At 34.0% G+C, this 25,097-nt stretch overlaps 1 protein-coding gene across 9 annotated transcripts in view; it reads right to left on the bottom strand.

Moving 5' to 3' along the window:
• HTR1F (5-hydroxytryptamine receptor 1F) overlaps positions 1 to 25,097 on the bottom strand; it is a 152,251-nt gene that overhangs the window by 76,164 nt on the left and 50,990 nt on the right. For 3 of the 9 annotated variants that reach the window (XM_078059891.1, XM_078059870.1, XM_078059929.1), the window contains 2 exons: positions 19,187 to 19,328; positions 13,620 to 13,807 (listed from right to left, as the gene is read on the bottom strand). The exons of 4 other annotated variants lie outside the window; for them this stretch is intronic. In XM_078059891.1, the coding sequence (XP_077916017.1) occupies positions 13,620 to 13,710 (91 nt within the window). In that variant the 5' untranslated portion in view covers positions 13,711 to 13,807; positions 19,187 to 19,328. Of the gene's footprint in view, positions 1 to 13,619; positions 13,808 to 19,186; positions 19,329 to 25,097 lie in introns of those variants that run through there. 2 more of the 9 variants (XR_013443113.1, XM_078060117.1) reach the window with 2 other exon arrangements.

Below are 25,097 nucleotides of genomic sequence, written 5' to 3'. Positions count from 1 at the left end.
GGTCACAGCACATACTCTTATGCATTCAGTCCTTTAAAGTGTAATGAGACTTGTGTTTTCTGTCACATGGTGTATCTTTGTGAATGAAAAGTGTATTCTGCAGTTGCTGTGTATAATCATCTATAAATATCAGTGCTGTTAAGGTCCTATAGTATTGCTCAGATCATCTATGTCTTAATTTTTTTTTTCTAGTTTTAGTGATTGCTGAAAAAAGAGTGTTAAAATCTCTTACAAAGACTGTAGTACTGTTTATTTCTCCCTTTAATTATGTCAGTATTTGTTTCATGTAATCTGTTGCTCTCTTATTATTGTATACTTTCATGACTGCTATGTATTTCTGATGAATTGATCTTTTTTTCATTATGAAATCTCCTTTACCTCAGGCCATATTTTTTATCTTAAAGCCTATTTTATCTGATATTAATATAGTATTATTCATATAATATTATAATAGAGTATTTCCAAACTACTTATGCTAGATTTTTTTCCTTCTGTTTACTTTCAACTATTATATTTATTTATTTATTTTAAATATTTTATTTACTTATTTATTTTAGAGAGAGAGCACATGGGAGGAGGGACAGCAGGAGAGGCAGAGAATCTCAAGCAGACTCTGCACTGAGTGTAGAGCCCATCACAGGGCTGGACCTCAGGACCCTGAGATCATGACCTGAGGCTAACTGACTGAGCCACCTAGGCACCTCTCTTTGTTTTTATGTTTAAAGTGTATCTCTTGTAAATAGAATGTATTTGGGTATTGCTTTCACATCTATTGTGAAAATTTTTCACCTTTTAATCAGACTGTTTAATCCATTAATGTGGTTATTGATATGGATTGAGGTATACCATCTTGGTATTTTTAAAATGTGTTCATTAGACAAGGATTTTTGTAGTCACAATTGTTATACATGTTACATCTGCATTATAAAATTAATTTTTGCTTCAAATGATTATATTTTTTAATTAAGAAGAAAAATATTCTTTTATTTTATCCAGATATTTATCATTTCCAGTGCTGTTTGCTTCTTTCGAAAAAGATTTCCCTTCAGCCTAAAAACATCTTTTGGCATTTCTTATAATATAGGTTTGCTGGCAACAAATCCTTTTATCTAAATTTTTTCTTTTTTACTTTTGTACTCAGAGGATGTTTTCACTGAAAATAGAAATTGTGAGTTAACTGTTTTTTGTTATTGTTTTTTGTTTTTTACTGTCAACTCTTAAATAATCCCTCCCAGGCTTTCTGGCCTCTGTGGTTTTCAACAAGAAAGCTAGAGTATTTGAATCATTGTTTCCCTATATGTAATATGTTGTTTACTCTGGTTACTTTCAAGATTTTATCTTTGGTTTTCACGAGTTTGAGTATATTGTTCCTAGGCATGGTTTTCTTTGCATTTATATTTCCTGGAGTCTACTGTGCTTTGAGGATTTCTACATTTATATCTTTTACCAAACTAGGGAGATTATCAATCATAATTTCTTCATATAGTTTTTCCACTTCATTCTTTCTCTCCTCTCTTCTGGGACTCTAAGTACACATTAATTAATTATTTTTTTTTTAAATTTTTTTTTTTTTAAAGATTTTACTTATTTATTTGAGAGAGAGAGAATGAGAGACAGAGAGCACGAGAGGGAAGAGGGTCAGAGGGAGAAGCAGACCCCCTGCTGAGCAGGGAGCCCGATGTGGGACTCGATCCCAGAACTCCAGGATCATGACCTGAGCCGAAGGCAGTTGCTTAACCAACTGAGCCACCCAGGCGCCCTAATTAATTATTTTAATTGCTTTTCTCCTTAGATTCTTGAAAATTTATGTGTTTTTCTATCTTTTTCCTCTTCTTTTCTTTAGACTGGATAATATCTACCATCTATCTTTTAAGCTCACTGATTCTTTTCTGTCATCTCCATTATCCTATTATAGATCTCCACTGAATTTTTAATTTAAGATATTTTATTTTTCAATTTCTCTATTGGGATTTTTTTTTTTTTTTTTAAAGATTTTATTTATTTATTTGACAGAGAGAGACACAGCAAGAGAGGGAACACAAGCAGGGGGAGTGGGAGAGGGAGAAGCAGTCTTCCCGCAGAGCAGGGAGCCCGATGTGGGGCTTGATCCCAGGACCCTGGGATCATGACCTGAGCCGAAGGCAGTCACTTAACCGACTGAGCCACCCAGGCGCCCCTCTATTGGGATTTTAAAAACATTTTCCATATTTCTGCTGAGATTTTCTATCTTGGTTTTCAATATGAGTATATTTTCCTTTGCCATATTAAGTATAGTTATAATAGCTTCTTGAATGTCCTTTTCTGACAATTTTCCCTTTTGGTATATCTTGGAATTGGCTTCTATTGACTGTTTACTTCTTGAGAGTGGGTCACTTTTCTTGGCTGCTTGTATAACTGTGGCCTGCTCTTGGACCAAGTCTACAATAGTGGGAAATTCAAACCATTTTGGAAACTTCTTTCAAATTTTAGTTCTCCTGCAAGGGTCTACATGTCTTCGTTTATACTCCAGAGCTTTCAGGTTGTTAGTTTTATTTTGTTATTGTTTTATTTTGTCTGGAGTATATAGTTGTTACACGGAGGAGTGTCAATCTGTAAAGAACCTTCCTCTTATGCCATTCTTGAAGCAAAAATCCTGTATGTGAACACCACTATTTGTCTTGAGTATAATTTATGTTTATGTTAGCCATTTCTGCAACTTAGAGTGAGGTATATTTAAGTGGCTTCTGATGAAAGTTTTATATGAAAATAGGTTGCAGAACAAATATTTGTTTTGAATGAAGTGATTTTATGATTGAAATTGGAAATCTATGAATATTTCTTGAATTAAGATAGAAATCATTTGAAGCACAGACATAGTCAAGTTAATTTTATTAGGAGTTAACCCTCAGATTGTATTCAGATTTTCATCTTCTAGTTATATGAAAAATATTTTTTAAATGTTAAATTTTATATCGCTCTTAAGTATAAGGGAATATATTAGAATCATTGGAGAGGAAATTCCTAAGGTTCTGTATATTTTAAAATTATGGATAGATAACAAAAAAAAATCATTAAAATTTATATTTTATTAATAGTGTGAGAAATAAGGTAGGCTGGTGTTTTAAGTATGGAGGTTAAATAAATCTTGCTTATCTAACTAAATTTTACTTACAAATAAATATATTGGGTAAGCTGTACAGGAAATGAATAATTCATTTTATGGAAATTTTGGTAGTACTTTACACATTAGGATAAAATCATGAGAAATGTTTCTTTTGCTGAAATTTTAAGAATCTTGGGAAATTGACATCTTTTTCTGTAATGAACGATTCTACATGTACTAGAATGTTGTTATGACACTATTACAGAAAAATCTAATTAAATATAGCATCCAAGGAGGGGTATGTGTATGTGTGTGTGTGGTCTATGTGTTAGGGGCCATTGGCTAATGAACTATCAACTCGACATTCAATAAAGTAATTTCACTTGTAAGGCAACTCTGAAGTTATGGAGGGTTATGGGTTAATACTCAGTGAAATAACAAAACATTAATGATATTTAATATCATGTATACGTCGGTGTTAAGAATTATATTGTATAAGTGAAAATAGGAAGTGAAATATGATTAAAAATAACCCAAGGTGAATATTTTAATTGAGAATTTTAGAAAAGGTTTATTGTGATAAACAAGATTTTAACTCTGTTTAACAATAAATGATATGCAGTACATTCCCCCTTAGATTGCAGATAATATCACCATTTTTGACTTCCAGCCTACTTCTAAATTAAAAAATGAAACAGCTTTGTTGAAATCTATAGGTAACCAAGAACAGATTCATAGCATCTATGATTTCAAAAGATTCTATATGATTAGTGCATACATACTTAAAAAGCACAAATCAAATTTCATTTTCCATGGTATACTTAAAAATATTTATACCTCTATCTGTAACATTTTGGGGGGGGTGTCAATTACATTTTTTTTTTACTGAAAGATGAAAAGAATAACAGATTTCCTACTGTATTTCATAGCTTTAACAAACTGAATATTGCTTTTCTCAACTACAATATGACACTTATACATAAAACTTGAGTTCAAGCAAAGACCAGGGAAAGAGATGAACTAACAACAAATAACTTTACATAATGTCTGGAAAGAGCCTACAAGTATTTTCCTTGTTTTTATTTTTCTCTCTATCCTCATTCATTAGAAAAAAAAATGTGTGTGTGTGTGTGTATGCATATGTGTGTGTGTGTACGTAAAGACTGAGATCAATACAAAAGAGTAGATACGAAAGCAAAATGCCTCAGTTTTACTCAGAGACACAATGGACAAGCTTAAAAAGATATTGCCTCTGCCTCATCCTATGCTTCTAAGTGAAACAAAACTATGAGCAATAGAGTCTGATCCAGCTGAAGAAGGCAAAATCCTCTTTTGTTACATCCCTGTCCTGTGGGAAATAATTTTTGTCAACATTTCTGGTTCAATTAGACCTTTTGTACCAGTCAGATGATTTAGCAGTTACTAAATGGGTCTACCAGGGTTGCTCTGGGAATGTTTCCAGAATCTTAAGCAATATCGACTTTTCTTCAAGGTGATTTGATAACCAATGATCTGGGTCATAATGGTCAAAGTCTAATATATGAATGGTCTAATAAAGCTCCATACAGTTCCAGTTTAATCTTTTCAAAGCAAAACTTCTGCTCTAGGATCTTATTATTGTTCACAAAAATGTCCTGCTAATTCCTACCTCTGAGCCTTCCCCTATATTCTCAGTCTATTCAAACTTAACCCATTTCTCAAGATACAGCTCATTCTCCCTCCTCCATTAAAGCTAGTATCAATCGTCCAAGTCCATGTTTGTTTCCCATTTGTAAAGCATTTTAGAAAGCCTTGATTACCAAGACAATAAAACTGAGAAAGAAATTGGGGAAACCGTAAAATCCATTTTACTTGAGGTCTGGAAAGAGGTGGAAATTTGGAAGTATAATAGGAATGAAGGAGGTTTGCTTACTCATCTCCCCTTTTCCTTATCCTTACCTAAGATAAAGACTGCTACATTTTGATTGATCTAAATTTCGAGGCAAGGCTGTTATAATTTGAGCTCATTCTCCATAAGCAGTACAATATAGCAGCAGTTGGGAGCTTGAACTTTAGAGTCAGATATGGAGTCATGCTCTGCTCATACTAGCTGGAGTTTTGGATAGGTTAAATTCTCTAAACCTCAGGTTCCTTATTGGTAAAATGAGAATGATAATAGTGTCTTCCTCATATTTGTTGTCAGAATGGTAAGATATAAGGCAATCATGCATTTATGGTGCCTGGCACATTGCAATAACAATATTGTTTTATATTATTAATTTATAATTAATTTTATATTATTAATATTTTAATCAAATTAATATTTTCTTTAATCTGCCACATAATTTAAAAATTCTTCACCTATCTTTTTGGATATTTTTCTAGTGCATCAGTGGACACCCAATCAATATTTCATGAATTGGAAAGAAAAGGGAAGTGAATGAGAAAATTCATTATCTACTCTGGGCAGGCACTAGGCTAGCTAAGTCAGGCACATTATCTCATTCAATCCTTATAATATACTATGTGGTCACACTTATCCTATTTTCTTTTATTACAAAGAAGAAAAACACATTGGAGAGATAATATAGTTTGGCTAATGTCTTAGAACTTATAAAGGGCAAAACTAGGTTACTTTGCAGAGATTTTAACTCACTGCAAGTATTTTATTCTTTCTACTTTATCAGTTTTTCTATTTTAACTGAAATCAATGGACTGACCCCACCAAAAAATGATGCTTCCTTATTAACTCTTTAGACATTATATTTAACATTCCTAGGCCTAAAATTACTTTTTGAAAGTTTGATTTTTTTATTATGATAAAAAACCAAAACATAAAATTTCCCTCCTTAACCATTTTTAAGTGCACAGTACAGTAGTGTTAACTATATGCATATTGTTTTGCAACAGATCTCTAGAACTTTTTCATCTTGCAAAACTGAAAGTCTACACCCATTGAACAACAACCCTGCTTTCACCACTAACCCCAGCTTCTGGCAACCACCATTCTACTTCATGTTTCTGAGTCTTACTACTCAAAGATACATCATGTAATTGGAATCATGCAGTATTTATCTTTTGTGATGAGCTTATTTCACTTAGTATACTGTCCTTATGGTTCATACATGTTGTAGCATATGGCAGGATTTCCTTCTTTTAAAGGCTGAATAATATTCCATTGTATGTATATACCACATTTTCTTTATCCATTAATCCATCCATTGACATGTAGGTTGTTTCCAGCTCTTGGCTATTGTAAATAATGCTGCAATGAACACGGGGGTGCAAATAACTCTTCAAGATCCTGTTTTAAAATTTTTTGAATGAATACCAAGAAGTGGGATTGTGGGATCATATGGCAGTTTTAAGTCTAATTTTCAGAGGAATCTCCATACTGTTTTCCATAGCAGCTACATCATTTATGTTCCCATCATCAGCGTACAAGAGTTCCAGTATCTCCACATCTTCATCAATACTTTTTGAATTTTTTATTTCATAAAATACTTAATGATTAGTGATGTTGAGCATCTTCTCATATACTTATTGGCCATGTGTATATATACTTTAAGAAAATGTCTATTTAAGGGATGCCTGGGTGGCTCAGTCGGTAGAGCATCCAACTCTTGATCTCAGGGTCATGAGTTTAAGCCCCACACTGGGTGTGGAGCCTACTTAAAAAAAAAAAGAAAGAAAATGTCTATTTAAATCCTTCACCTATTTTTAAATCAGGTTTTTTTTTTCTTTTGTTGTTGTTGTTGTTGAGTTGTAGGAATTGTATATATATGTTGATTATCAACCCCCTGTCAGATATATAGTTTTCAAAATGTTTTCTTCCATTCCATAGGTTGTCTTTTCAATTGTTGATTGTTTCTTTTGCTGTAATATAACTTTTAAAGTTTGATATAGTCCCATTTGCTTATTTTTTTGCTTTTACTACTTGTGCTGTTGTTGTCACATCTAAGAAATCATTGTCAAATCTAATGTCATGAAGCTTATCACCTATATCTTCTCCTAGGAAATAGAGTTTAAGTCTTATACTTAGGTCTTTAATTCATTTTAATTTTTGTATAGGGTGTAATGTAAAGTCCAACTTCATTTTTTTCCCACAGTTGGAATATCCAGTTTTCCGAACACGTTTGTTGAAGTGATTATCTTTTTCCCATTATGCAGCCTTGGCACTCTAGTTGACGGTCATTTGACCATGTATATGAAGGTTTACTTCTGAGCTCTCTATTCTGTTCAGTTGGTTTGTATGTCAGTTGGTACATACTGGCATGTAGTTTTGTAAAACGTCTTGAAATCAGGAAGTGTGCGACCCCCAACTTTGTTTTTCTTTCTCAAGATTGTTTTGGCTATTCAAGGCCTTTACAATTCCATATGAATTTTAAGATTGTTTTTTCTATTTCTGAAAGAGATTGCCTTTGGGATTTTGATAAGGATTGAATTGAATCTTTGCTTTGGGTAGTATGGACATTTTAACAATGTTAAGTCTTCTAATCCATGCATGAACATGGGATGTTTTTCCATTTATTTGTGTCTTTAATTTCTTTAAGCAACATTTTGTTATTTTCCGTGTTCAAGTCTTTAACTTCCTTAGGTAAGTTTATTCCTAAATATTTTATTATTTTTAATGCTACTGTAAATGAGATTGTTTTCTTAATTTCCTTTTCAGACTATTCATTACTAGTGTGTAGAAAGCCAATTTGTGTGTGTGTGTGTGTGTTGACCGTGTCCTGCAACTTTTCTGAATTTGCTTATTAGTTTGAATAGTTTTTGGTGGAATCTTTAGGATTTTCCTCAAGAAGATTATATCATCTGTGAACAAAGATAATTTTACTTCTTTTCTGATTTGGATGCCTTTTATTTCTTTTTTTTTACCTAATTGCTCAGGCTAGGCTTTCTAATACTATGTGGAACAGAGTTGCAGAATGGACATCCTTGCCTTGTTTTTGATCTTAGAGGAAAATCTTTCAGATTTCCCTGTTGAATATGATATCTATGGGCTTTTCATATGTGGCCTTTATTATATTGAGGTAATTTCTTTCATTTCCTAGTTTGTTGACTGTTTATATTATTACCACAAAAGGGTGTTGAATTAGTACAATATTTTTTCTGCATCAGTTGAGATGATCATGTAGTTTTGTCTTTCATCCAGTTAACTTGGTGTATTACACTGATTGATTTTCATATTTTGAAACATCCTTGCATTGCAAAAATTAAATTCCAATTGGTTATGATGTTATAATCCTTTTAGTATGCTATTGAATTCAATTTGCTAACTTTTTTTTGAGGAATCAATATTCATCAGTGATATTGGTCTGTAGTTTTTTTTTTTTTTTCTTCTAATATTATCTTTGTCTGGTTGTCTTCTCTTTTTTTCTTAGTTTGCCTAGCTAAGAGTCTGTCAATTTTGTTAATCTTTTCAGAAAACCAGCTCTAGTTTGTTGATTTTTTCTATTGTTTTCTATTCTTTAGTTCATTTATTTCTGCTTGAATCTTTATTATTTCCTTCCTTCTGCTAACTTGGGCTTAGTTTGTTTTTCTTTTTCTAATTCCTTGAAATATAAAATTGGGTTCTTTATTTGGGATCTTTCTCCTGTTTTTAATTACCTGTTTATCATTATTAACTTGCTGTTAATACTGCTTTTGCAGGAACCCATGTTTTGGTTAAATTGTGTTTTTGATTTTATTTGTTTCAATATGTTTTCCAATTTTCCTTGTGGTTTCTTCTTTGACCCACTGGTTGTTCAAGAGTGTGTTCTCTAATTTCCACTTCTTTTTGAATTTTCCCTTTTCCTTCTGCTGTTGATTTCTAGTTTCATTCCATCATGGTTGGAAAAAATACTTGATATAAATTTAATATTAAACTTGTTAAGACTTGTTTTGTGGCCTAACATATGATCTATCCTGGAGAATGTTCCATGTGTGCTTGAAAATAATCTGTACTCCGCTGCTATTGGATGGAATATTCTGTATATGTCTGTTAGGTCCATTTGTTCTCTAGTGTTGTTTGAGTTTTGTTTCCTTATTGCTTTTGACTGGATGATCTATCCATCATTGAAAGTGGGGTATTGAAATCCCCTGCTATTATTTTATTGTTTTCTATTTCTTCTTTCCATTCTGTCAATGTTTGTTTCATATATTTGAATGCTCTAGTGTTATGTGCATAAATATTTAAATTGTCATATCTTCCTGGTGAACCTTTTTTTACCATTATATAATGTCCTTCTTTGTCTCTTGTGAGTTTCTGATTTAAAAATCTATTTTGCTTGTTAAAGGTATGATCACATTTGCTTTCTATAGGTTATAATTTGCATGGAATATCTTTTTCCATTCTTTCATTTTTAGTCTATATGTGTTCTTAAATCTAAAGTCATTCTTACAAACAGCATGTAGTTAGATCTTGTTTTTAAATCTATTTAGCCACTCTAGGGGCAGCTGGATGGCTCAGTCGGTTAAGCATCTGCCTTTGCTCCTGGTCATGATCCCGGGATCCTGGGATTGAGCCCCGTATTGGGCTCCCTGCTTAGCAGGGAGTCTATTTCTCCCTTTCCCTCTCCCCCTCCCCACCTTGTGCTCTCTCTCTTTCTCTCTCATGCTCTCTCTCAAATAAATAAATAAATAAAATCTTTCAAAAAATTCTATTTAGCCACTCTATATCTTTAGATTGTGGAGTTTAATCCATTTACACTTAAAATAATTACCAATAGGTAAGGATTTACTATTGCCATTTTGTTGTTTTCTGAATATTTTATAGCTCTTTTATTTTTCTTTTCCTTTCTATTTATCTTCCTTTGTGTTCCACTGATTTTTTTTACTGACATACTTGATTCCTTTCATGTATCTTCTTTGGAAATTTTCTTTGTGGTAATGATAGGGATTACATAAAATATCTTACAGTTATAGGACTCTGTTCTGAACTAGTAACAACTTAATTTAGGTTGCACATAAAAACTCCACTCCTTTGCATCCTCCCTATTTTATGTCATCAGTGTCACAAATTAGGTATTTTTATATTTTGTATCCACTAATCTAATAATATAGTTCAGTTATTTTTAATGCTTTTATCTTTTAAATTCTAGGCTAGAATTAAGGTGATTTATGGATCACCATTGCAGTGTTATAGGATTCTGTTTTTATCTGTATATTTACCTTTGCCAGAGAGCTTTATATTTTTACATGCTTTCATGTTGCTGTCTAGCATCCTTTCATTTGAATTCAAATGACTCCTTTTAGCATTTCTTGTAAGGCCAGTGTAGTAATGAACTCACTTAGCTTTTGTTTATCTGTTAAAGTCTTTATCTCTCTTTCATTTTGGAGCACAGTTTGCTGGAAATGCCTGTATCAGTTATTTCTCCTGGTTTAGTAATAATTTAAAAAGGCAAGACCATACAGGGTTCAGACGATGGACCAGAACGTTTGTTGCAAGTAAATGTACACTGATATTCAATGCAACAATGCTAATTCCATAGGGAATGCTAGATCTTTAAATGCACTTAATTGAAGTCTATACTCTATAGAGTAGAAAATACTAATAATAAATAAAATCTTTGTTTGTACTTTATAGACACAGGCTTAAAACCAGATAGAGGTTTTTCTATAATTCTCTGACAAGGCAATCTATTTTGGAGTTCAATTTTATTTACTCCTTATATATATATATTTTTTTTCCTGATGCTTTGAGAAATGTTAACCACTTTATAACAATTCAGGTAGATAACATTTCACCTAAGAGAACAAAATATAATCAGAAGTATCAAAGTCAGTAGGGATAAGAAAATATTTTAAGAAAATCTGCTATCAAGATTTGTGTTGCACTGACTCTTTTATCGAAGCATATCTTTGTGAGCCATCTGTTTCTTTCTCCTTTTCTAAGCAGATCTTTTCGCAAGTGTTACTTATCCACCACAGTAAAAGAAAATCACACACTAATCCAAATCTCAACAGGAAAAGAGACTACAGAATTAATCTAATTAGTTCTTCATAATTGTTCATAAATTTATCAAATGTTAATCTGAGCAAAACTCGTTTATTATAAAAAAAGGAAAAAAAGCTAGAAGAAACAATGAGATCCAACAAATGTGAGAAACCTCCAAGCTAAGAGCCAGTGTGGCAACAAAGTCATCTTCTAAAGTGTCAGAAATTGTACATACTTTATTTCATGAATTGGTGTGGTTGGTTAACCCTGTAAGATGAGAGGAGAGGGCAAATTATAGCAGTGCCATAGGAATACCACAGAGGGGAAATACTAAAAGGAAACATAACGAATGAAAGTTGAAGAAAGAAACCAAGTCATAAACCATAGCAAAATATATTTACTTTGACCTGTCATTTATCCTGTTTTTGTGTCAGAGACGATATTTAGATCTAAGTCTTTAATTAATGATTTAGACAAGAAAAAGAGGAAGCTATGAAGTCAAATCCAGATGTGGAAAAGTTTTCTAGTGCAAGTATACATCAAGGTGCAAGTATACATCAAGGTCCCTATTATATGGATAAAGAGGTACCATTTTAAATTTCAGCCAGACTGCATTTTCGCCCGTGAGTAAAATGAGAACACCTATGGTAATAAGAATGAAACAGAATTTGATATTTTTTAAGTGAAGAAACCCGTGCATTAGAAGAATTAATAGACTTTCACTGGAGAGAACATGTCCAGCTTCTTATAGTAAGAAATGCATAGTCCATGGAACATATATAGATCAATTTGCTGGAGGTCACTCAAGGATACAGGATATAACTCATCTTCCTGGATAATCTATTTTACTTAGAGGTTTCTGAATAAAAATTAAAAATGTTTGCCCCCTTAAAGATTTTATCCAATGCTAGAGCAAATAAAATATATGTTTCATTTTTTCCCCATTTTAACTGTTCTGAAGATTTCTGTGTGGGTATGTGAGAAAACAGAGAACATGAGGGAAGGAGGGAGTAAGATAGAAAATTTTAATGTGCAGTGAGAGATTTAAAAATCTGATACCTCTATGTTCTCTAAGGACTTGCTGTTTTATTTATTTATTTATTTATTTTTGATTGCTTTTTTAAAAGATTTATTTATTTATTTGGTTGACAGAGAGAGCGAGAGAGCACAAGCAGGGGGAGCGGCAGGCAGAGAAAGAGGGAGAAGCAGGCTCCCCATGGAGCAGGGAGCCCGACATGGGGCTCGATCCCAGGACCCCAGGTTCATGACCTGAGCCAAAGGCAGATGCTTAACTGACTGATCAACCCAGGCGCCCCAGAACTTGCTGTCTTACTACCACATTCTCATCAAAGAGGAAAATGCTGAAGTATATGAAGCCAGCATCACTGAAAGTGGAAAGTGCTGCCACAGGTTGAGATGAGCTCAAACAAGGATATTTCCTTTTGAAGTATAAAAGATTCCATGGCCCGGTGTTTAAAAATATACTTTAACATATTACAAGCTAGTACTGAATTGTTTTTGTTGTATTCTATATCAAAACACTTCTCATAAAGCAGTTGACTTCTTCCAACAATCATATTGCATCAACATTTTGTCTTTAAACAATTGTCTAAGATTTCATCTCAAGTTAAGCTAATGTTCTTTACAGAAATATTGCTTGGGGTGGGCATAAAGAAATCTAGAAAAGTGGGACTATACTCCCTCCCTTTTCCTCAATTGCTCTACCATCTGAAAACAAACACACATGCACACATGTGTGCAAACACACACACACATTTTTGGCATGCATGCCTCTGAAATAAATCCTAACCCAAACAATTTCGCTTCCTTATGGAAATCACTGGCCTAAGAGAAACTCTGGTGAATAACTGAAAGAAATCAAACACACATATTTTACAGGAAAAACCATTAAAACTTTTTTGTTTTTGTTTCTTTTTACAAGTACAGAGAAAGAAATCTTGTGTATAAGAAACAAAACAGTAGAAAGCATAATGAAACCAGCAAACACCCTGTGTTTTGATATGTCCCTCTAGGTCAATTTCTGAATTCCCTTATAATGTGAAGGTATAAGGTAAGTATGTATAGGAATGTATAGGGTAAAATCTGGTGATGCCCTATAGTAAAGATGAGGATGTGTTTTAATACACTCAAAAGACATTCTGAAGCAACTGGTTGTTTTTTGTTCAAAGTATTTATGATTTTGCTTATGGATGCATTATAAACAAAATTAATTGCTTTAACTAGTCTCTCTCCAGCAAGGATCTGAATCTAAAGTCACGTTCTGACTAGCAGCTTTAAATCTCTATCCAACTATAAATATTCAGATTGGACATATGTTGATAACGCCTTAGTAACAATATTTGCTTTTGCATTTGAGGCTCTTATTTTGAATAGTCTAGGTAGAAGCAGTGGACAATCAATTGAAATTCTTTTAGAACACTGGAATATTGACTTATTGAAGTTATTTTTATAAATTATTTAGTGCTCATTTTAGTGAGAAATTGCCTGGTCATCAGCAATTTAAAAAATGAATATCAAAGCTTCTGGTATGGTTAGAGGGCTGGGATCAACCCTTGGACTAACTTTCATACCAACCTTCACACAGATATATTTTATGTCTGAAGTAAAAAGAAAACCTACCTGCAGGCACTAGATAGTGTCCGAAAGTAGACAGACATTGGAGACAAATCAACGCTTGGTAGAATGGAATCACACGGAGTGGGCTTCCCATATATATGACTTTTCAACTGATGACAAGCACCGGTCTTCATCATGTAGGGTAGCTAAAACTTCAATAAAAAATCCATAATCTTATTGGCTTGAAGAACCTGAGGACAGAATTTGGGTCAACCATAGTCACTGAATGATGTCAGGTGAGATTCCCAAAATGAGAGAGCCTAAGAGGAGGAGCCCCGAATTCCATGTATCAACACTAACTAGTTCTTTGACTGATCTGAACGACACATAAGCAGGGACAGACTCCTAACAGCACAGCTAAGGCTACAAAAAATGAACTGACATTTGGGCTGCTGCCATTGCAAGAAAAATAGTTTTAGGTTTAAGCTGGCTATGTATGGTAGGTCAAATAATAAGCCTCCCAAAGATGCCCATGTCCTAATCCTTGGAACTGGTCAGTATGTTAAATTACATGCCAAGGGAAATTAAGGTAGATGGAGTAAGGTCGCTAGTCATCTGAACTGAAAGAGGAAGATTTTCTGGGTTATGTTTGTGGGCCCAATGTAATCTCAAGGGTTCTAAAATGTGTAAGAGGGAAACAGCAGAATCAGTTTCAGGGTGATGGGATATGAGAAAGAGTACTGTTGGCTTTGAACATGGAAAGGAGCCACCAGCCAAGGAATTCGTAGTTTCAAGACACTAGAAAAAGAAAAAAAAAAAAAAATTCTCCCTTAAATGCCTCTGGAAAGGAATGCAGTCTTGCCAACATCTTCATGTTAGCCCAGTGAGAACAATTTCAGACTTCTGATGTCCAGAACTGTAAGATAAATTTGTGTTGCTCAGTCCACTAGGCTTGTGGTAATTTGTTACAAAGGCCAAAGAAAACTAATGCAGATTTTGGTACTGGAAGTGGGGTGGTGCTGTAACAAATACCTAAAAATGGGGAAGTGGCCTTGGAATTGAGCAATGGACTAAAGCTGGAACATTTTTTGAGGAGCATTATAGGAAAAGCCTGGATTGCCTTAAACAGATTGTTAGTAAAAACATGGATGTTAATACACTTGCTAGAGAGAACCCAGAAGGGAATAAGGAGCATGCTATTGGAAACTGTAAAAAGGGGACCTATAGCAGCAGAGAAGTGAGCAGAAGTGTGTTCTGCAGTTATAAGGAAAGTAGAACTTGTAAGTAATGAACAGGAATATTTAGCTGAGGAAATTTCTGAGCAAAGTGTTGAAGCTGTGGCTTGGTTTCTTCTTGCTTCTTAGAGTAAAATGTGAAATTAAAGAGATGTAATTACAGAAAAACTATCAGGCAAAAAGGATCAAATTCGATAACTTGACTCTTTAGGAAGGACTAAAGCACAATATCAGAAATAGTAAATGTGTCAGTAAATATAAGAGCAAGTTGTTCTTTCCCCTCTTAGTTAAAATATAAATAATTGTTTAAAGGAAAATTATAACACTGGATGGTGGAGTTTCTAACATATATAAATGTAATACATGTGAATAACATAAAGGATGGGGGGGTAAATAGATCTACATGGTTACATGGTTTTGATATTTTATGTGTAGTAGTACTATATTAACTGCAACTAAAATGTGAAAAGTTAAGGATATGATTCCTTATTTAATTGATATAATTGATATAATTCCTTATAATTCCTTAAGTCATTTAAAAGTATACTAAAACCCAATATATATAAATGACCATCAACAAAGATTTAGGAAAACACAAATTTATGTAACTAGAAGAGGTGTGGAAAGGAAGCAGCCATCTAATTTTCACAGTGCAATGGAAAAAAACTATTTTTGTGTTTTCTAAAAATATTTATGAGCTCTGTGGCCTTAAACTTTGGTAAGAGAAATTTAAATCTCATATAAGATAAACTGTAAGGCATGTTGAATATTGCTATTCTACACAAGGGATGAAAATGGCTTATCTAGATGTTTAGGCTAATGTCAATAATTATTATTGGCATATTAATGGAAATGTAGCTCTTGTAAAGGCAATCATTTTGATTTTTTTCTTCTAAGAAGATTAAAGAAGCTTGTCATTTCCAGGAGGTAATATTCTTCATCCTAACTTTTGGGGCTTTACTTCAAAATTTAATTATTTTGACTTCATTCATAACAGATTTAGTATTCACAGTGATAGGAAGGGTGACACAATGTTCTTCTTAATAGGTGAACCTAATTTCTGGTAAAAACAGTGGAGCCACTATTTCAATTTTCTGCTTACAAGCAAAAGCAAAATTTCATACCTTCTTAGGTAAAATGGGCTCACACTCTGGCATTCTCTTCCAGAGTTATTTATTCAATACGTCACTTAAAATTGTTTTGAGTCTAAAGGTTTCTTGGGCAAAGCATTAATTTAAATATTCCAATTATTATGCCATATCCTTATGCAAGCAAAGAAATGCTGAACTGTGATTGAGATAAACTTAATATCCTGTTCTGACTCTAAACCTGGATCTTAACAAAACTGAAAAAAAAGGATATCTCACTCTGTATATTTATTACATCAGTAATGATAAGAGAGGAAAGTTAAATATAAAATTCAATGTATAGGGCAGTTTATCAAAACAACCAAAAATGACTGTGAATCTAAGAAATAATAAAAATCAATAGAGGAAAAACGGGGGAGGGGTGGTGAATGCCAAAGAAGTAGGTGTGTCTGGGTACAGATGTGCCCTGAGTCAGAGTTCCACAGACAAAGTACAACAAAAGAATTCCTAACTCAGCCTGATGCTCCCTAAAAATTACAGCCCAATGTACGTTATGCCTCAGTTAAATAATAACACAAACTGTAACCCAGCATTCAATGGTACTCATGTATTTACATATTATAGAAATACCCTTATATTTATTGATTGGCATAGTAAGTTAAAAAATAGTTATTGAGGGCACTGAACTGGCTCAGTCAGTAGAGCATGCGACTCTTAATCTCAGGGTCATGAGTTCAAGCCTCACATTGGGCATGGAGGCTACTTAAAAAAAAAAAGTTATTGGTTGCACTCTAAACAAGAGAATTGATTTTACAATTACCTATATTCATAAAAATTTTCCATTTTTCACTTTTAAACTGCATGTTATCTAAAATGCTCTTAATGAAAAATAATATATTCAGATAATTATGATAAACATTTCTTAGCAAATTTTATATCTATGCACTGCATTTTGAAATTTCTACATTATCTTCAATGTCTTATGTAGACTTTGCATAAGTGGCTGACATGTGTAAGAAGCTCCCAAGTGTTGTCAATGGTGTTGGGCTCATAGACCACACTTTAGAGTGCTTCATAAATCTCACCCCCTTTCCAGCTCATCCCTTCCACAGAAGACAGACTTATTGTTGCTGTCTGCCATATTAATAATTAATACTGTTGTTTTAGGCAGGAACTTACCCTTTAGGGGTAAATATAGGAGCAGTAGATGATATAATTCCCTAGGTGTTGAACATGAAAAAAAAGGTTTGCTTCCCTTAATTAGTGGCCCTATTGATTCCTTAGCATTGTAGCTATGAAAACCAATCAATGTCATATGGCTGTAGGGATGATGCTTTTTGTGGTTCTACTCTAGAAGCAACATTCTTTTAGTACCTCATTCCTGTTGTCTATGGAATGACATACTGCACACTAAGATACCAGCTGGTCGTGTTGGCCAATCTCCAGAAACCTGACTCAGTCCAATTTAGTATCTTTTTAGAATGACCATTTACGTGAGACTAATGTGCTATAGCAATGAATAGCAGTAATACATTCCTTTGACAAAACTTCTTAAACTCAAGGAAGGAAATGCACTGTAGAAGAGGGAAATTAATAAAAACCCAAGTGTTGCAACCACGTGTCTCAGATCTGTGACTTTGCAGCCTGGATTTGCAAAGGAAATAGAAATGGTTTGATCCATTACAAAGTAAGTGCTGACTTCTATGGTAAAGCATCTTTCTGTCATTCTTAGTAAAGATATGCTTGGTTTTAGTAAAAAGGAGGAAATGTACACAAAATATCCCATTGTTGGTAAAAAAACATAGAATATCCATCTTTCTCAAATAAAATTAATTTTACAGGTGATTGCAGGTCCTTGAAGGCACTGAAACCACATTCGCAAAAATGGTATTCAGGGTTCTAAAATAGGGACAATGACATATAAGAAAGTTCATGAAGCACATGGAATTCCAAAATATCTTTAAAAAGTAAAATATGCAAAGGCAAAAAGGTGGTTGATATGAAGGGCATTTCATGTTGGTAGAAAGAGAAGCCCAAGCAGTAGCAAAGCACAAACAAAAGGTAATGTTATCTTCTCAGACTAACCAATGCAATACGCTGGCTAAGAGTGAAGTTTTTACGATTAAGCCCAATACAGACAGTTAAGAATGAGCAGAGGGTCGTAGGTGATCACGAGCCACAATGTGATAGGCCTATCCGAGCCTGGGCATATGCCTGAGGTACACAAACTTTGACATTGTTCCATATGTTACTTTGCTCAGCGAAAGTTGTGAACTCACTTAGACTCTACATGTTGGGCATATTTATCAAGCCTTAAACTCCTTTATCCACGAACAACATTTTGAGATTTATTGAAAGTAATTTGACCAGGGTCTGAGTTTGTGTTGGGGGTAGAGAATAGGTTATGATTCTCTTTCTCCTTTTACTACTGCATTCCTTACCAAAGGAGAAATACAGTAACAGTGCCTTTTACCATTTTTCATTTTTCTATTTTCCTTTAAGGCATTAGAATACTGAAGAAATTTAGTTTAATAAAAATAATAGTGATATCACCATCACACCTTGTGGTAGGCAGAATAACCCCCAAAGATGTCCATGTTCTAGACCCCCAGATCCTGTGAATATTCTACTTTCCATGGCAAAAAGGACTTTTTGGGTGTCATTAAGAGTATAGACCTTCAGATGGGAAGATTATCCTGGATTATCTGCGTGGGCGCAATATAATCTTAGAGAACATTCTCTCGTGGGAGTGAGAGATAAGGCAGGAAAAGAAGGAGAAGAATGTTGAAGTGTGAGAGAACTCAGCCTGCCGTCGCTGGCTTTGAAGATGGAAGAAGAGGTGACAAGGAATGGGGGTGGCCTCTGGAAGCTGGAAAAGGCAGCGGAACACATTCTTCCCTACAGCCTGGAGATGGAACACAGCCCTGCTTTTATTTTAACCTAGTGTAGCCTGAAGTAGACTTCTCACCTGCGAATGAGAATAGATTTGTGTTGTTTAAGCTGCTAAGTTGGTGATAATTTGTCACAGCAACACTTGAAAATGAATACATCAAGACTGATAAAAAAAGAGTGGACACAAAATTATTTGACCTTAGCCCTCCCCTTTACACTGATCTTTTATGATGGCCCTAGGAGATATGCATTAATACCCTCAGTTTAAAGATGAAGAAATCTTAATTTGTCTAGCCTTTATATTCACTCACTCCCGTATTCATCCACTTTATAAAAAATATTAAAAACCTATAATAAGTAAAATTCTATCTTAAGTGCTGGGACATAGTGGTTAAAAATAAAGAATGACACCAACCTAAGTCTTCTGGCATTGTCCTTACATTTTGCTGGAAACGGAAGGCAAAATCAGAGTGCTGCTGGCCTGTAAAACTGAGACCAGCATACGGCCCAGGAGGTCAGGGAAGAATGCTCTGAAGATACCATGTCCTAGATGAGACCTAGAATGGAGTAAGTTAGATGAAGCGACGGAAGTTGGTGGGGGAAACACTTTCTTGAGCAAATGCTATACCATGGAGGCAGGTCTAGAGAGAAAGCCAAGTTTAGAGTACTTCACAAACTTTAGAGTTTTGCACATGCCCCAAAGACCAGAATGACCGAAAGAAGGGAAGAAGTGTCTGGGTGAGGCTGAAGAGGTGGGCACAGGGAGGTCCCTGGATCTCATCTTAAAAACAATGAAAAATGAGTGAAGGATTTTAAACTAGTGTGCAATTCAAAAATGTTCACATTTTAAGTATTCCTCTGGTTGCAAGAGTTTAAATGGATCGGAAAGGAGGTCAAGTGTTGTTTTCCAGGACAATTAAAAGGCCATAGTGGGAGACCAGGGAAGAATGATAGGAATGAAGATTGAGAGAATGTGCTACATTTAAGAAATATTTAGGCTTGGCATGGACTCGATTTGGCATGGGGCATTTGGAGTCCAACAGTAGTTTTAAAATTCTGGCATCAACTACAGGGAACATGGGGCGATTTTTCGTGAAGGGCAATGTTCCAGCAGATGTTTGGGAAAAAATATTATGAGTTCTGTTGGATATATTGAGTTTGAAATGTCTTTGAGTCATTCACGTAAGGAGACTGTGTTGGCATTAGATATATGGATTTGGAACTCAGAAAACAGGTTGGGCTTGAGAAACATATGTGGGAGTCACTGACAAAAGTATACCAAGGGGGAAAGAAAAGTGCCTGGGACAGAACCTTAGGGAATGCTATTCCAGTGATAATGGAACACAGAGAGTGGGAAACTGACAGTTTCAGAGCCACTGACAGAGTCAAGATATGTAACCAAATTTGCATGACTCTGAAGTCCAGAATCCGAGATATCTTGTCTATTAAAGAACAATTTTGAAAGGCTTTAAGAGATTCCTCCTTCTTCTGAATGGAATGAAGATCATGGACATTTAAAAGACATATTAAAATACCTTCTTCAAAATTAGTTACCCTTTTTTTTTCCTATTTTGGGTTTATTTATGATGGAACAAACACCCCTAGGATCATTCTTCCTTTTGGAAGGCATTTGTCATGTGTTATAAATCTGTATGGCTGGCTTTAGCTAAGGAATTAATTAATTAAATTAATTTTTAAAATTTGGATTATGCATTTGATATTCTTCCTAGTCATTATAGTGTGCATATGGAATATAAATTACGATGATGTAGTTATACGTATTCTCTCCCAGAACTAGACAAGTGTGTTTAGAATTTTCTGTTTGTTGGAAAATACTTAATTTGGCGCAACATAAAAATATTTGGCAAACTGTATATTTGAACATTCAGAGACAATTTTCTCCTGCTCGTCTCCATTCTGCCTCATTGTGTTCTTCAAGCAGCAAATGTGAACATGATAAAATAATTTCTTGTTTCACCAAATAGTCCTAGGCAGAGCAACATCATAAAGGAAGAGAGCAAAACATAGAAAACACTAACAAGTCTGGAGAAATGAAAGGGTAACTAACACAGGCTGTAAACTGCATGAAAACATCGCCAGAATCAATAGAAGCTGATGTGCATCAATTTTACTAATAATGTCCCAGGGATTGTGTTCTGAGATTCTCAGAGGGTAAAACTTAATGTGAAGACACACAGATTGAAGTTTATAATAGCAGTCTAAGACTTTTATTCCATTCTTAGAGATATGATGCAGGTTGCACTAGTTTCTACGACATTACGTTTGTCCAAATGGACATTTACATTGGCACAAACTTTGGAGAAAATGGGTTAGTTGCATATTCTGCAAGTTTTTTGTTTTTTGTTTTTTTTTAACCTTTTTGGTTTAAAGATTTGAGAGAGAGAGCGAGAGGACGAGCTGGGTGAGGGGCAGAGGGAGAAGTAGATTCCCCGATGAACAGGGAGTTGAGCGGGGAGCCTGACGCAGGGCTGGATCCAGGGACCCCAGGGATCATGACCTGAGCCGAGGGCAGACACTTAACCAACTGAGCCACCCAGGTGCCCCTAACCTTTTTGGTTTAATAACTCTGTGTTAGCAACTGATTGGAGGTTTATCTTCCTCAGTAATGTTGGAAGAAATTCTTTGCAGAAAGCAGTTTCGTTTTGCACATGCCCCAAAGACCAGGGGTATAAATATCAAATATACGCCATACAAGACAAGTACAGACTGTCCGTTTGGATACTTTAAACTTTTAAATCATGTTCAAATATATTTACTTCTACATATTTCTTTTTTTTAAAAACAGCCTTTATTTTTTAGAGTGGTATTAGATTCACAACAAAACTGAATAGGAAGTACAGAGACTTGACATATACTCCCCGCCCTCCTTACCCAATTTTAATATATTACTTTATTCTGATTAGAGGTAACACAATGGATGGAGAAACAGGATTCGAGAAATGTGGCAGCTAAATGCATCCCACTTTTCTCTCCGTTCTCAACGTCAAAGTAAATTATCTTTTCTGCATCTGCCAGTCAGACTGGCTGAGGGAGCTGGAGAAAAAGCCACTGCAGAGCATTCACCCTCTGAACTGTTAAGAATCATTAGGGAACCATACATGCATCATTCTGCAAGTGCAGTTTAAATCCTAGAGAAAATCTTCTCCCAGAAAGACAAATCACTAAGATTAACATAAGAAGGGACAAACTTAAATGGATCAATATAAAGATATTAAAGAGGCATCAAGATGGATTCACAGCTTAATTTTATTAGCTTTTAAAAGGCAGTCTTTAAAATATTATTGAAACTATGTCAGATTATGCAAAAAGTATGAAACTTTATGAAAGGACATAAAAATATAGCAATGAAATGCCAAGATATCTGGGAAGGAAATTGTAATTAGAATCACAGTGCAGCTTAGTTTTTTGTGGTTTAAAACACCTAAGACAAATATACATTTCTCAAGGAAAAACAGCTGTCAAAAACAGCCAAGTGAAAATAAAAAAGAAGATTACCAAGGTGGAACTGGCTTTAGCAAACAGTCTATATTAAAAAAATAGATCATATAGTTGTGGTGTACAGATAAAAAGAGATCGATGTAGCAGAATCGAGATTCTACAAATTGCAGAATATATGAAAATTTAATGTATAACACAGGCAGCATCAATTCAGTTGGGGAAAATGTGGTTTATTTAATAAACATATCTGGGCATTATTTCAGGGTGAAACTAAGTTGAAGACCCAGTTTACATCATATGCAAAATAAATTTCAGATGTATTAAGGAAGAACAGTTTTAGAAGTAAACATTGGAGGCTACCTGCAAAAGCCAAGGATGGAAAAGACTTCTTAAACAAAAACAGAAGTGCATACAGTATTTAAAAAACAGAGACTTTTTGCTACAAAATTTATAGTAAGTATGGTAGGTTAAAGCTAAACGTCAATAAAAAATTGTTAAATTGACAAGAAGACAAAATGTAATCAAAACTTGGACTGGAAAAAAAATGGAAAATCCGTGCACACTAGAGAAAATCCAAAGGTCAATTAATATAAAAGATATGATGAAAATCATTATTGGTCAGGGTAATGAGCATGAAAGTAACCGTTAAGTACCATTTCATACCTATCGGGCTGGCAAAAATATTTATTGCTAGTGAGGATATTGAGAAAAATATATTCTCAAATCTTGTTTGTAGAAATGTACATAGTGTACATTGTTATATATATCTGTAAATGTTTTTTTGTGTGTGGGAGGGAGAGGAATCTAGCACTATCTATTTTAATTTAAAAGAAACATATCCTTAGATCTGGCAATGCCACTCCTGTAAATCTATCCCATAGCAATTGAAGCACCAATTCATTAGGCTCAATGTTCCGGGATGTTTACTGTATCATCGTAAAAAGAACACCATAGAGGAATAATTGGATTAATTATGGCACAGCAACAACATGGAATATTAGGCTGTCATTAAAAAGAGTGAATTAGCATAGTTGAAGATTCCCATGAAATGTTAAGCAATAAAATTAAGATGCAAATAAGTGTACACACTATTGTATTTTTAAAAAGCAAACAAAACCCCTTGTACATGTGAGTAATTATGTAAGTAGATTTTGACTGATTACTACCTGGGAGTGGGAATGGAATACTTGGACGCATACAGACTTGAGTGAGAGAATGTTAAATAAGATAGTAATAATAAATCCACATGACATTTCATTTCGGTAAAATCATACATGTGTAAATGACACATGTGATGAAGAAATTCAAATAAAAATATAGAATTAGATCTATCTGCTTGTCAGATGATCATGATACTGTGTTAAGTGAAAAAAGAGAATTGCAAAATAATGGGCATAGTGGAATTTTGTTTTGATAAAAAAAGAAAATTAGAAAAAAATAGAAAATTAGAAATTAGAAACAAGTATTTAAAAAGGTATGTTTCTATCAACTATGAGAAAAAGGTGGAAAGAGGCATCCTAGGCTTGTTAACGTTCTTACTTTGCTGGGATGAGAGCAGAGGTGAGGTGTTGGAAGGCAGGTAGAAATCGTTAATTCTGCATTTTAAGATAGCTATTCTGCTTCAATTATTACAAAACAATCAAATGAATACAAATTTTAGAAAAGTAGTATAGAATGAAGGGGGAGAAATTGGAGGGGGAGACGAACCATGAGAGACTATGGACTCTGAGAAACAAACTGAGGGTTCTAGAGGGGAGGGGGGGTGTAGGGGATGGGTTAGCCTGGTGATGGGTGTTAAAGAGGGCACGTATTGAATGGAGCACTGGGTGTTATACGTGAACAATGAATCATGGAACACTACATCAAAAACTAATGATGTAATGTATGGTGATTAACATAACATAATAAAATTAAAAAAAACAGTATATACATATTACAGAAAACTATAGAAAACTTATGTAAATAGAAAACTATGATAAGAAAATAAAAATCACTTAATTCCAGAACACAGAAATACCGATCATTTTTTGTTAATTTTTTCTAGTATTTTTTCTGTTCTTGTATATAATTAAGTTTGTATACAAAATTTGTATATGCCATTTTGCATTTTCAGGGTGTATATATTTTTCTTTATACTTTTTGCTTAATAAAATACTGTGTTTTTGTATCATTAATCTTTGAAAATATTTCTCATATTGACATTTAATTTGATGAATGTATCATAATTTATTGATGTTAAATCATTTTCTCATTTTTAAACATTTAAATTATCTGTTTTTGGAATCCTAAACATCTTGTACCTAATATCTGCTTTAAAAAAAGTCTTCAATATATATATATATATTACTTGAAATATCAAACTTCTTTAAAGCTTAATAACTTAAAACACTAAAATAAAAAAAATTTATTTCTTTTTTAAAAGATTTTATTTATTTATTTTAAGGGGGGGAGGGCAGAGGCAGAGAATCTCAAGCAGACTCTCCACTGAGCACAGAGCCTGATGTGGGGCTCGATCCCACGACCCTGAGATCATGACTTGAGTGGAAACCAAGAGTCTGACGCTTAACCTACTGCGCTACCCAGGTGCCCCAAACAAATTTTATTTCTTGAAGATTTCCCAAGAACATCTGCTCATGCCTCATTCCTGGTCACTTTTTCTCCCCCTCTTCTCCTAAAATCAGATGTTGATTAGATTGAGAAAGAATCTCTCTATTCCCATTCAGGTCACATGTATACTCTCTCTTCTTGAAAACAAGGAATCTTTGAATATTAACTATTCAAAACCCAAAAATAAAAAAGGACTCAACACACTGCAATAAGTTATGAAACATCTTGATTTTCTATGATTTTTTTCTAAGAATAAATTT

Source organism: Halichoerus grypus, chromosome 1, assembly GCF_964656455.1.
Source record: "Halichoerus grypus chromosome 1, mHalGry1.hap1.1, whole genome shotgun sequence".
NCBI lineage: Eukaryota > Metazoa > Chordata > Mammalia > Carnivora > Phocidae > Halichoerus > Halichoerus grypus.
The sequence above is the reverse complement of the archived record's forward strand: the minus strand, read 5'-3'. Positions and strand labels throughout refer to the sequence as shown.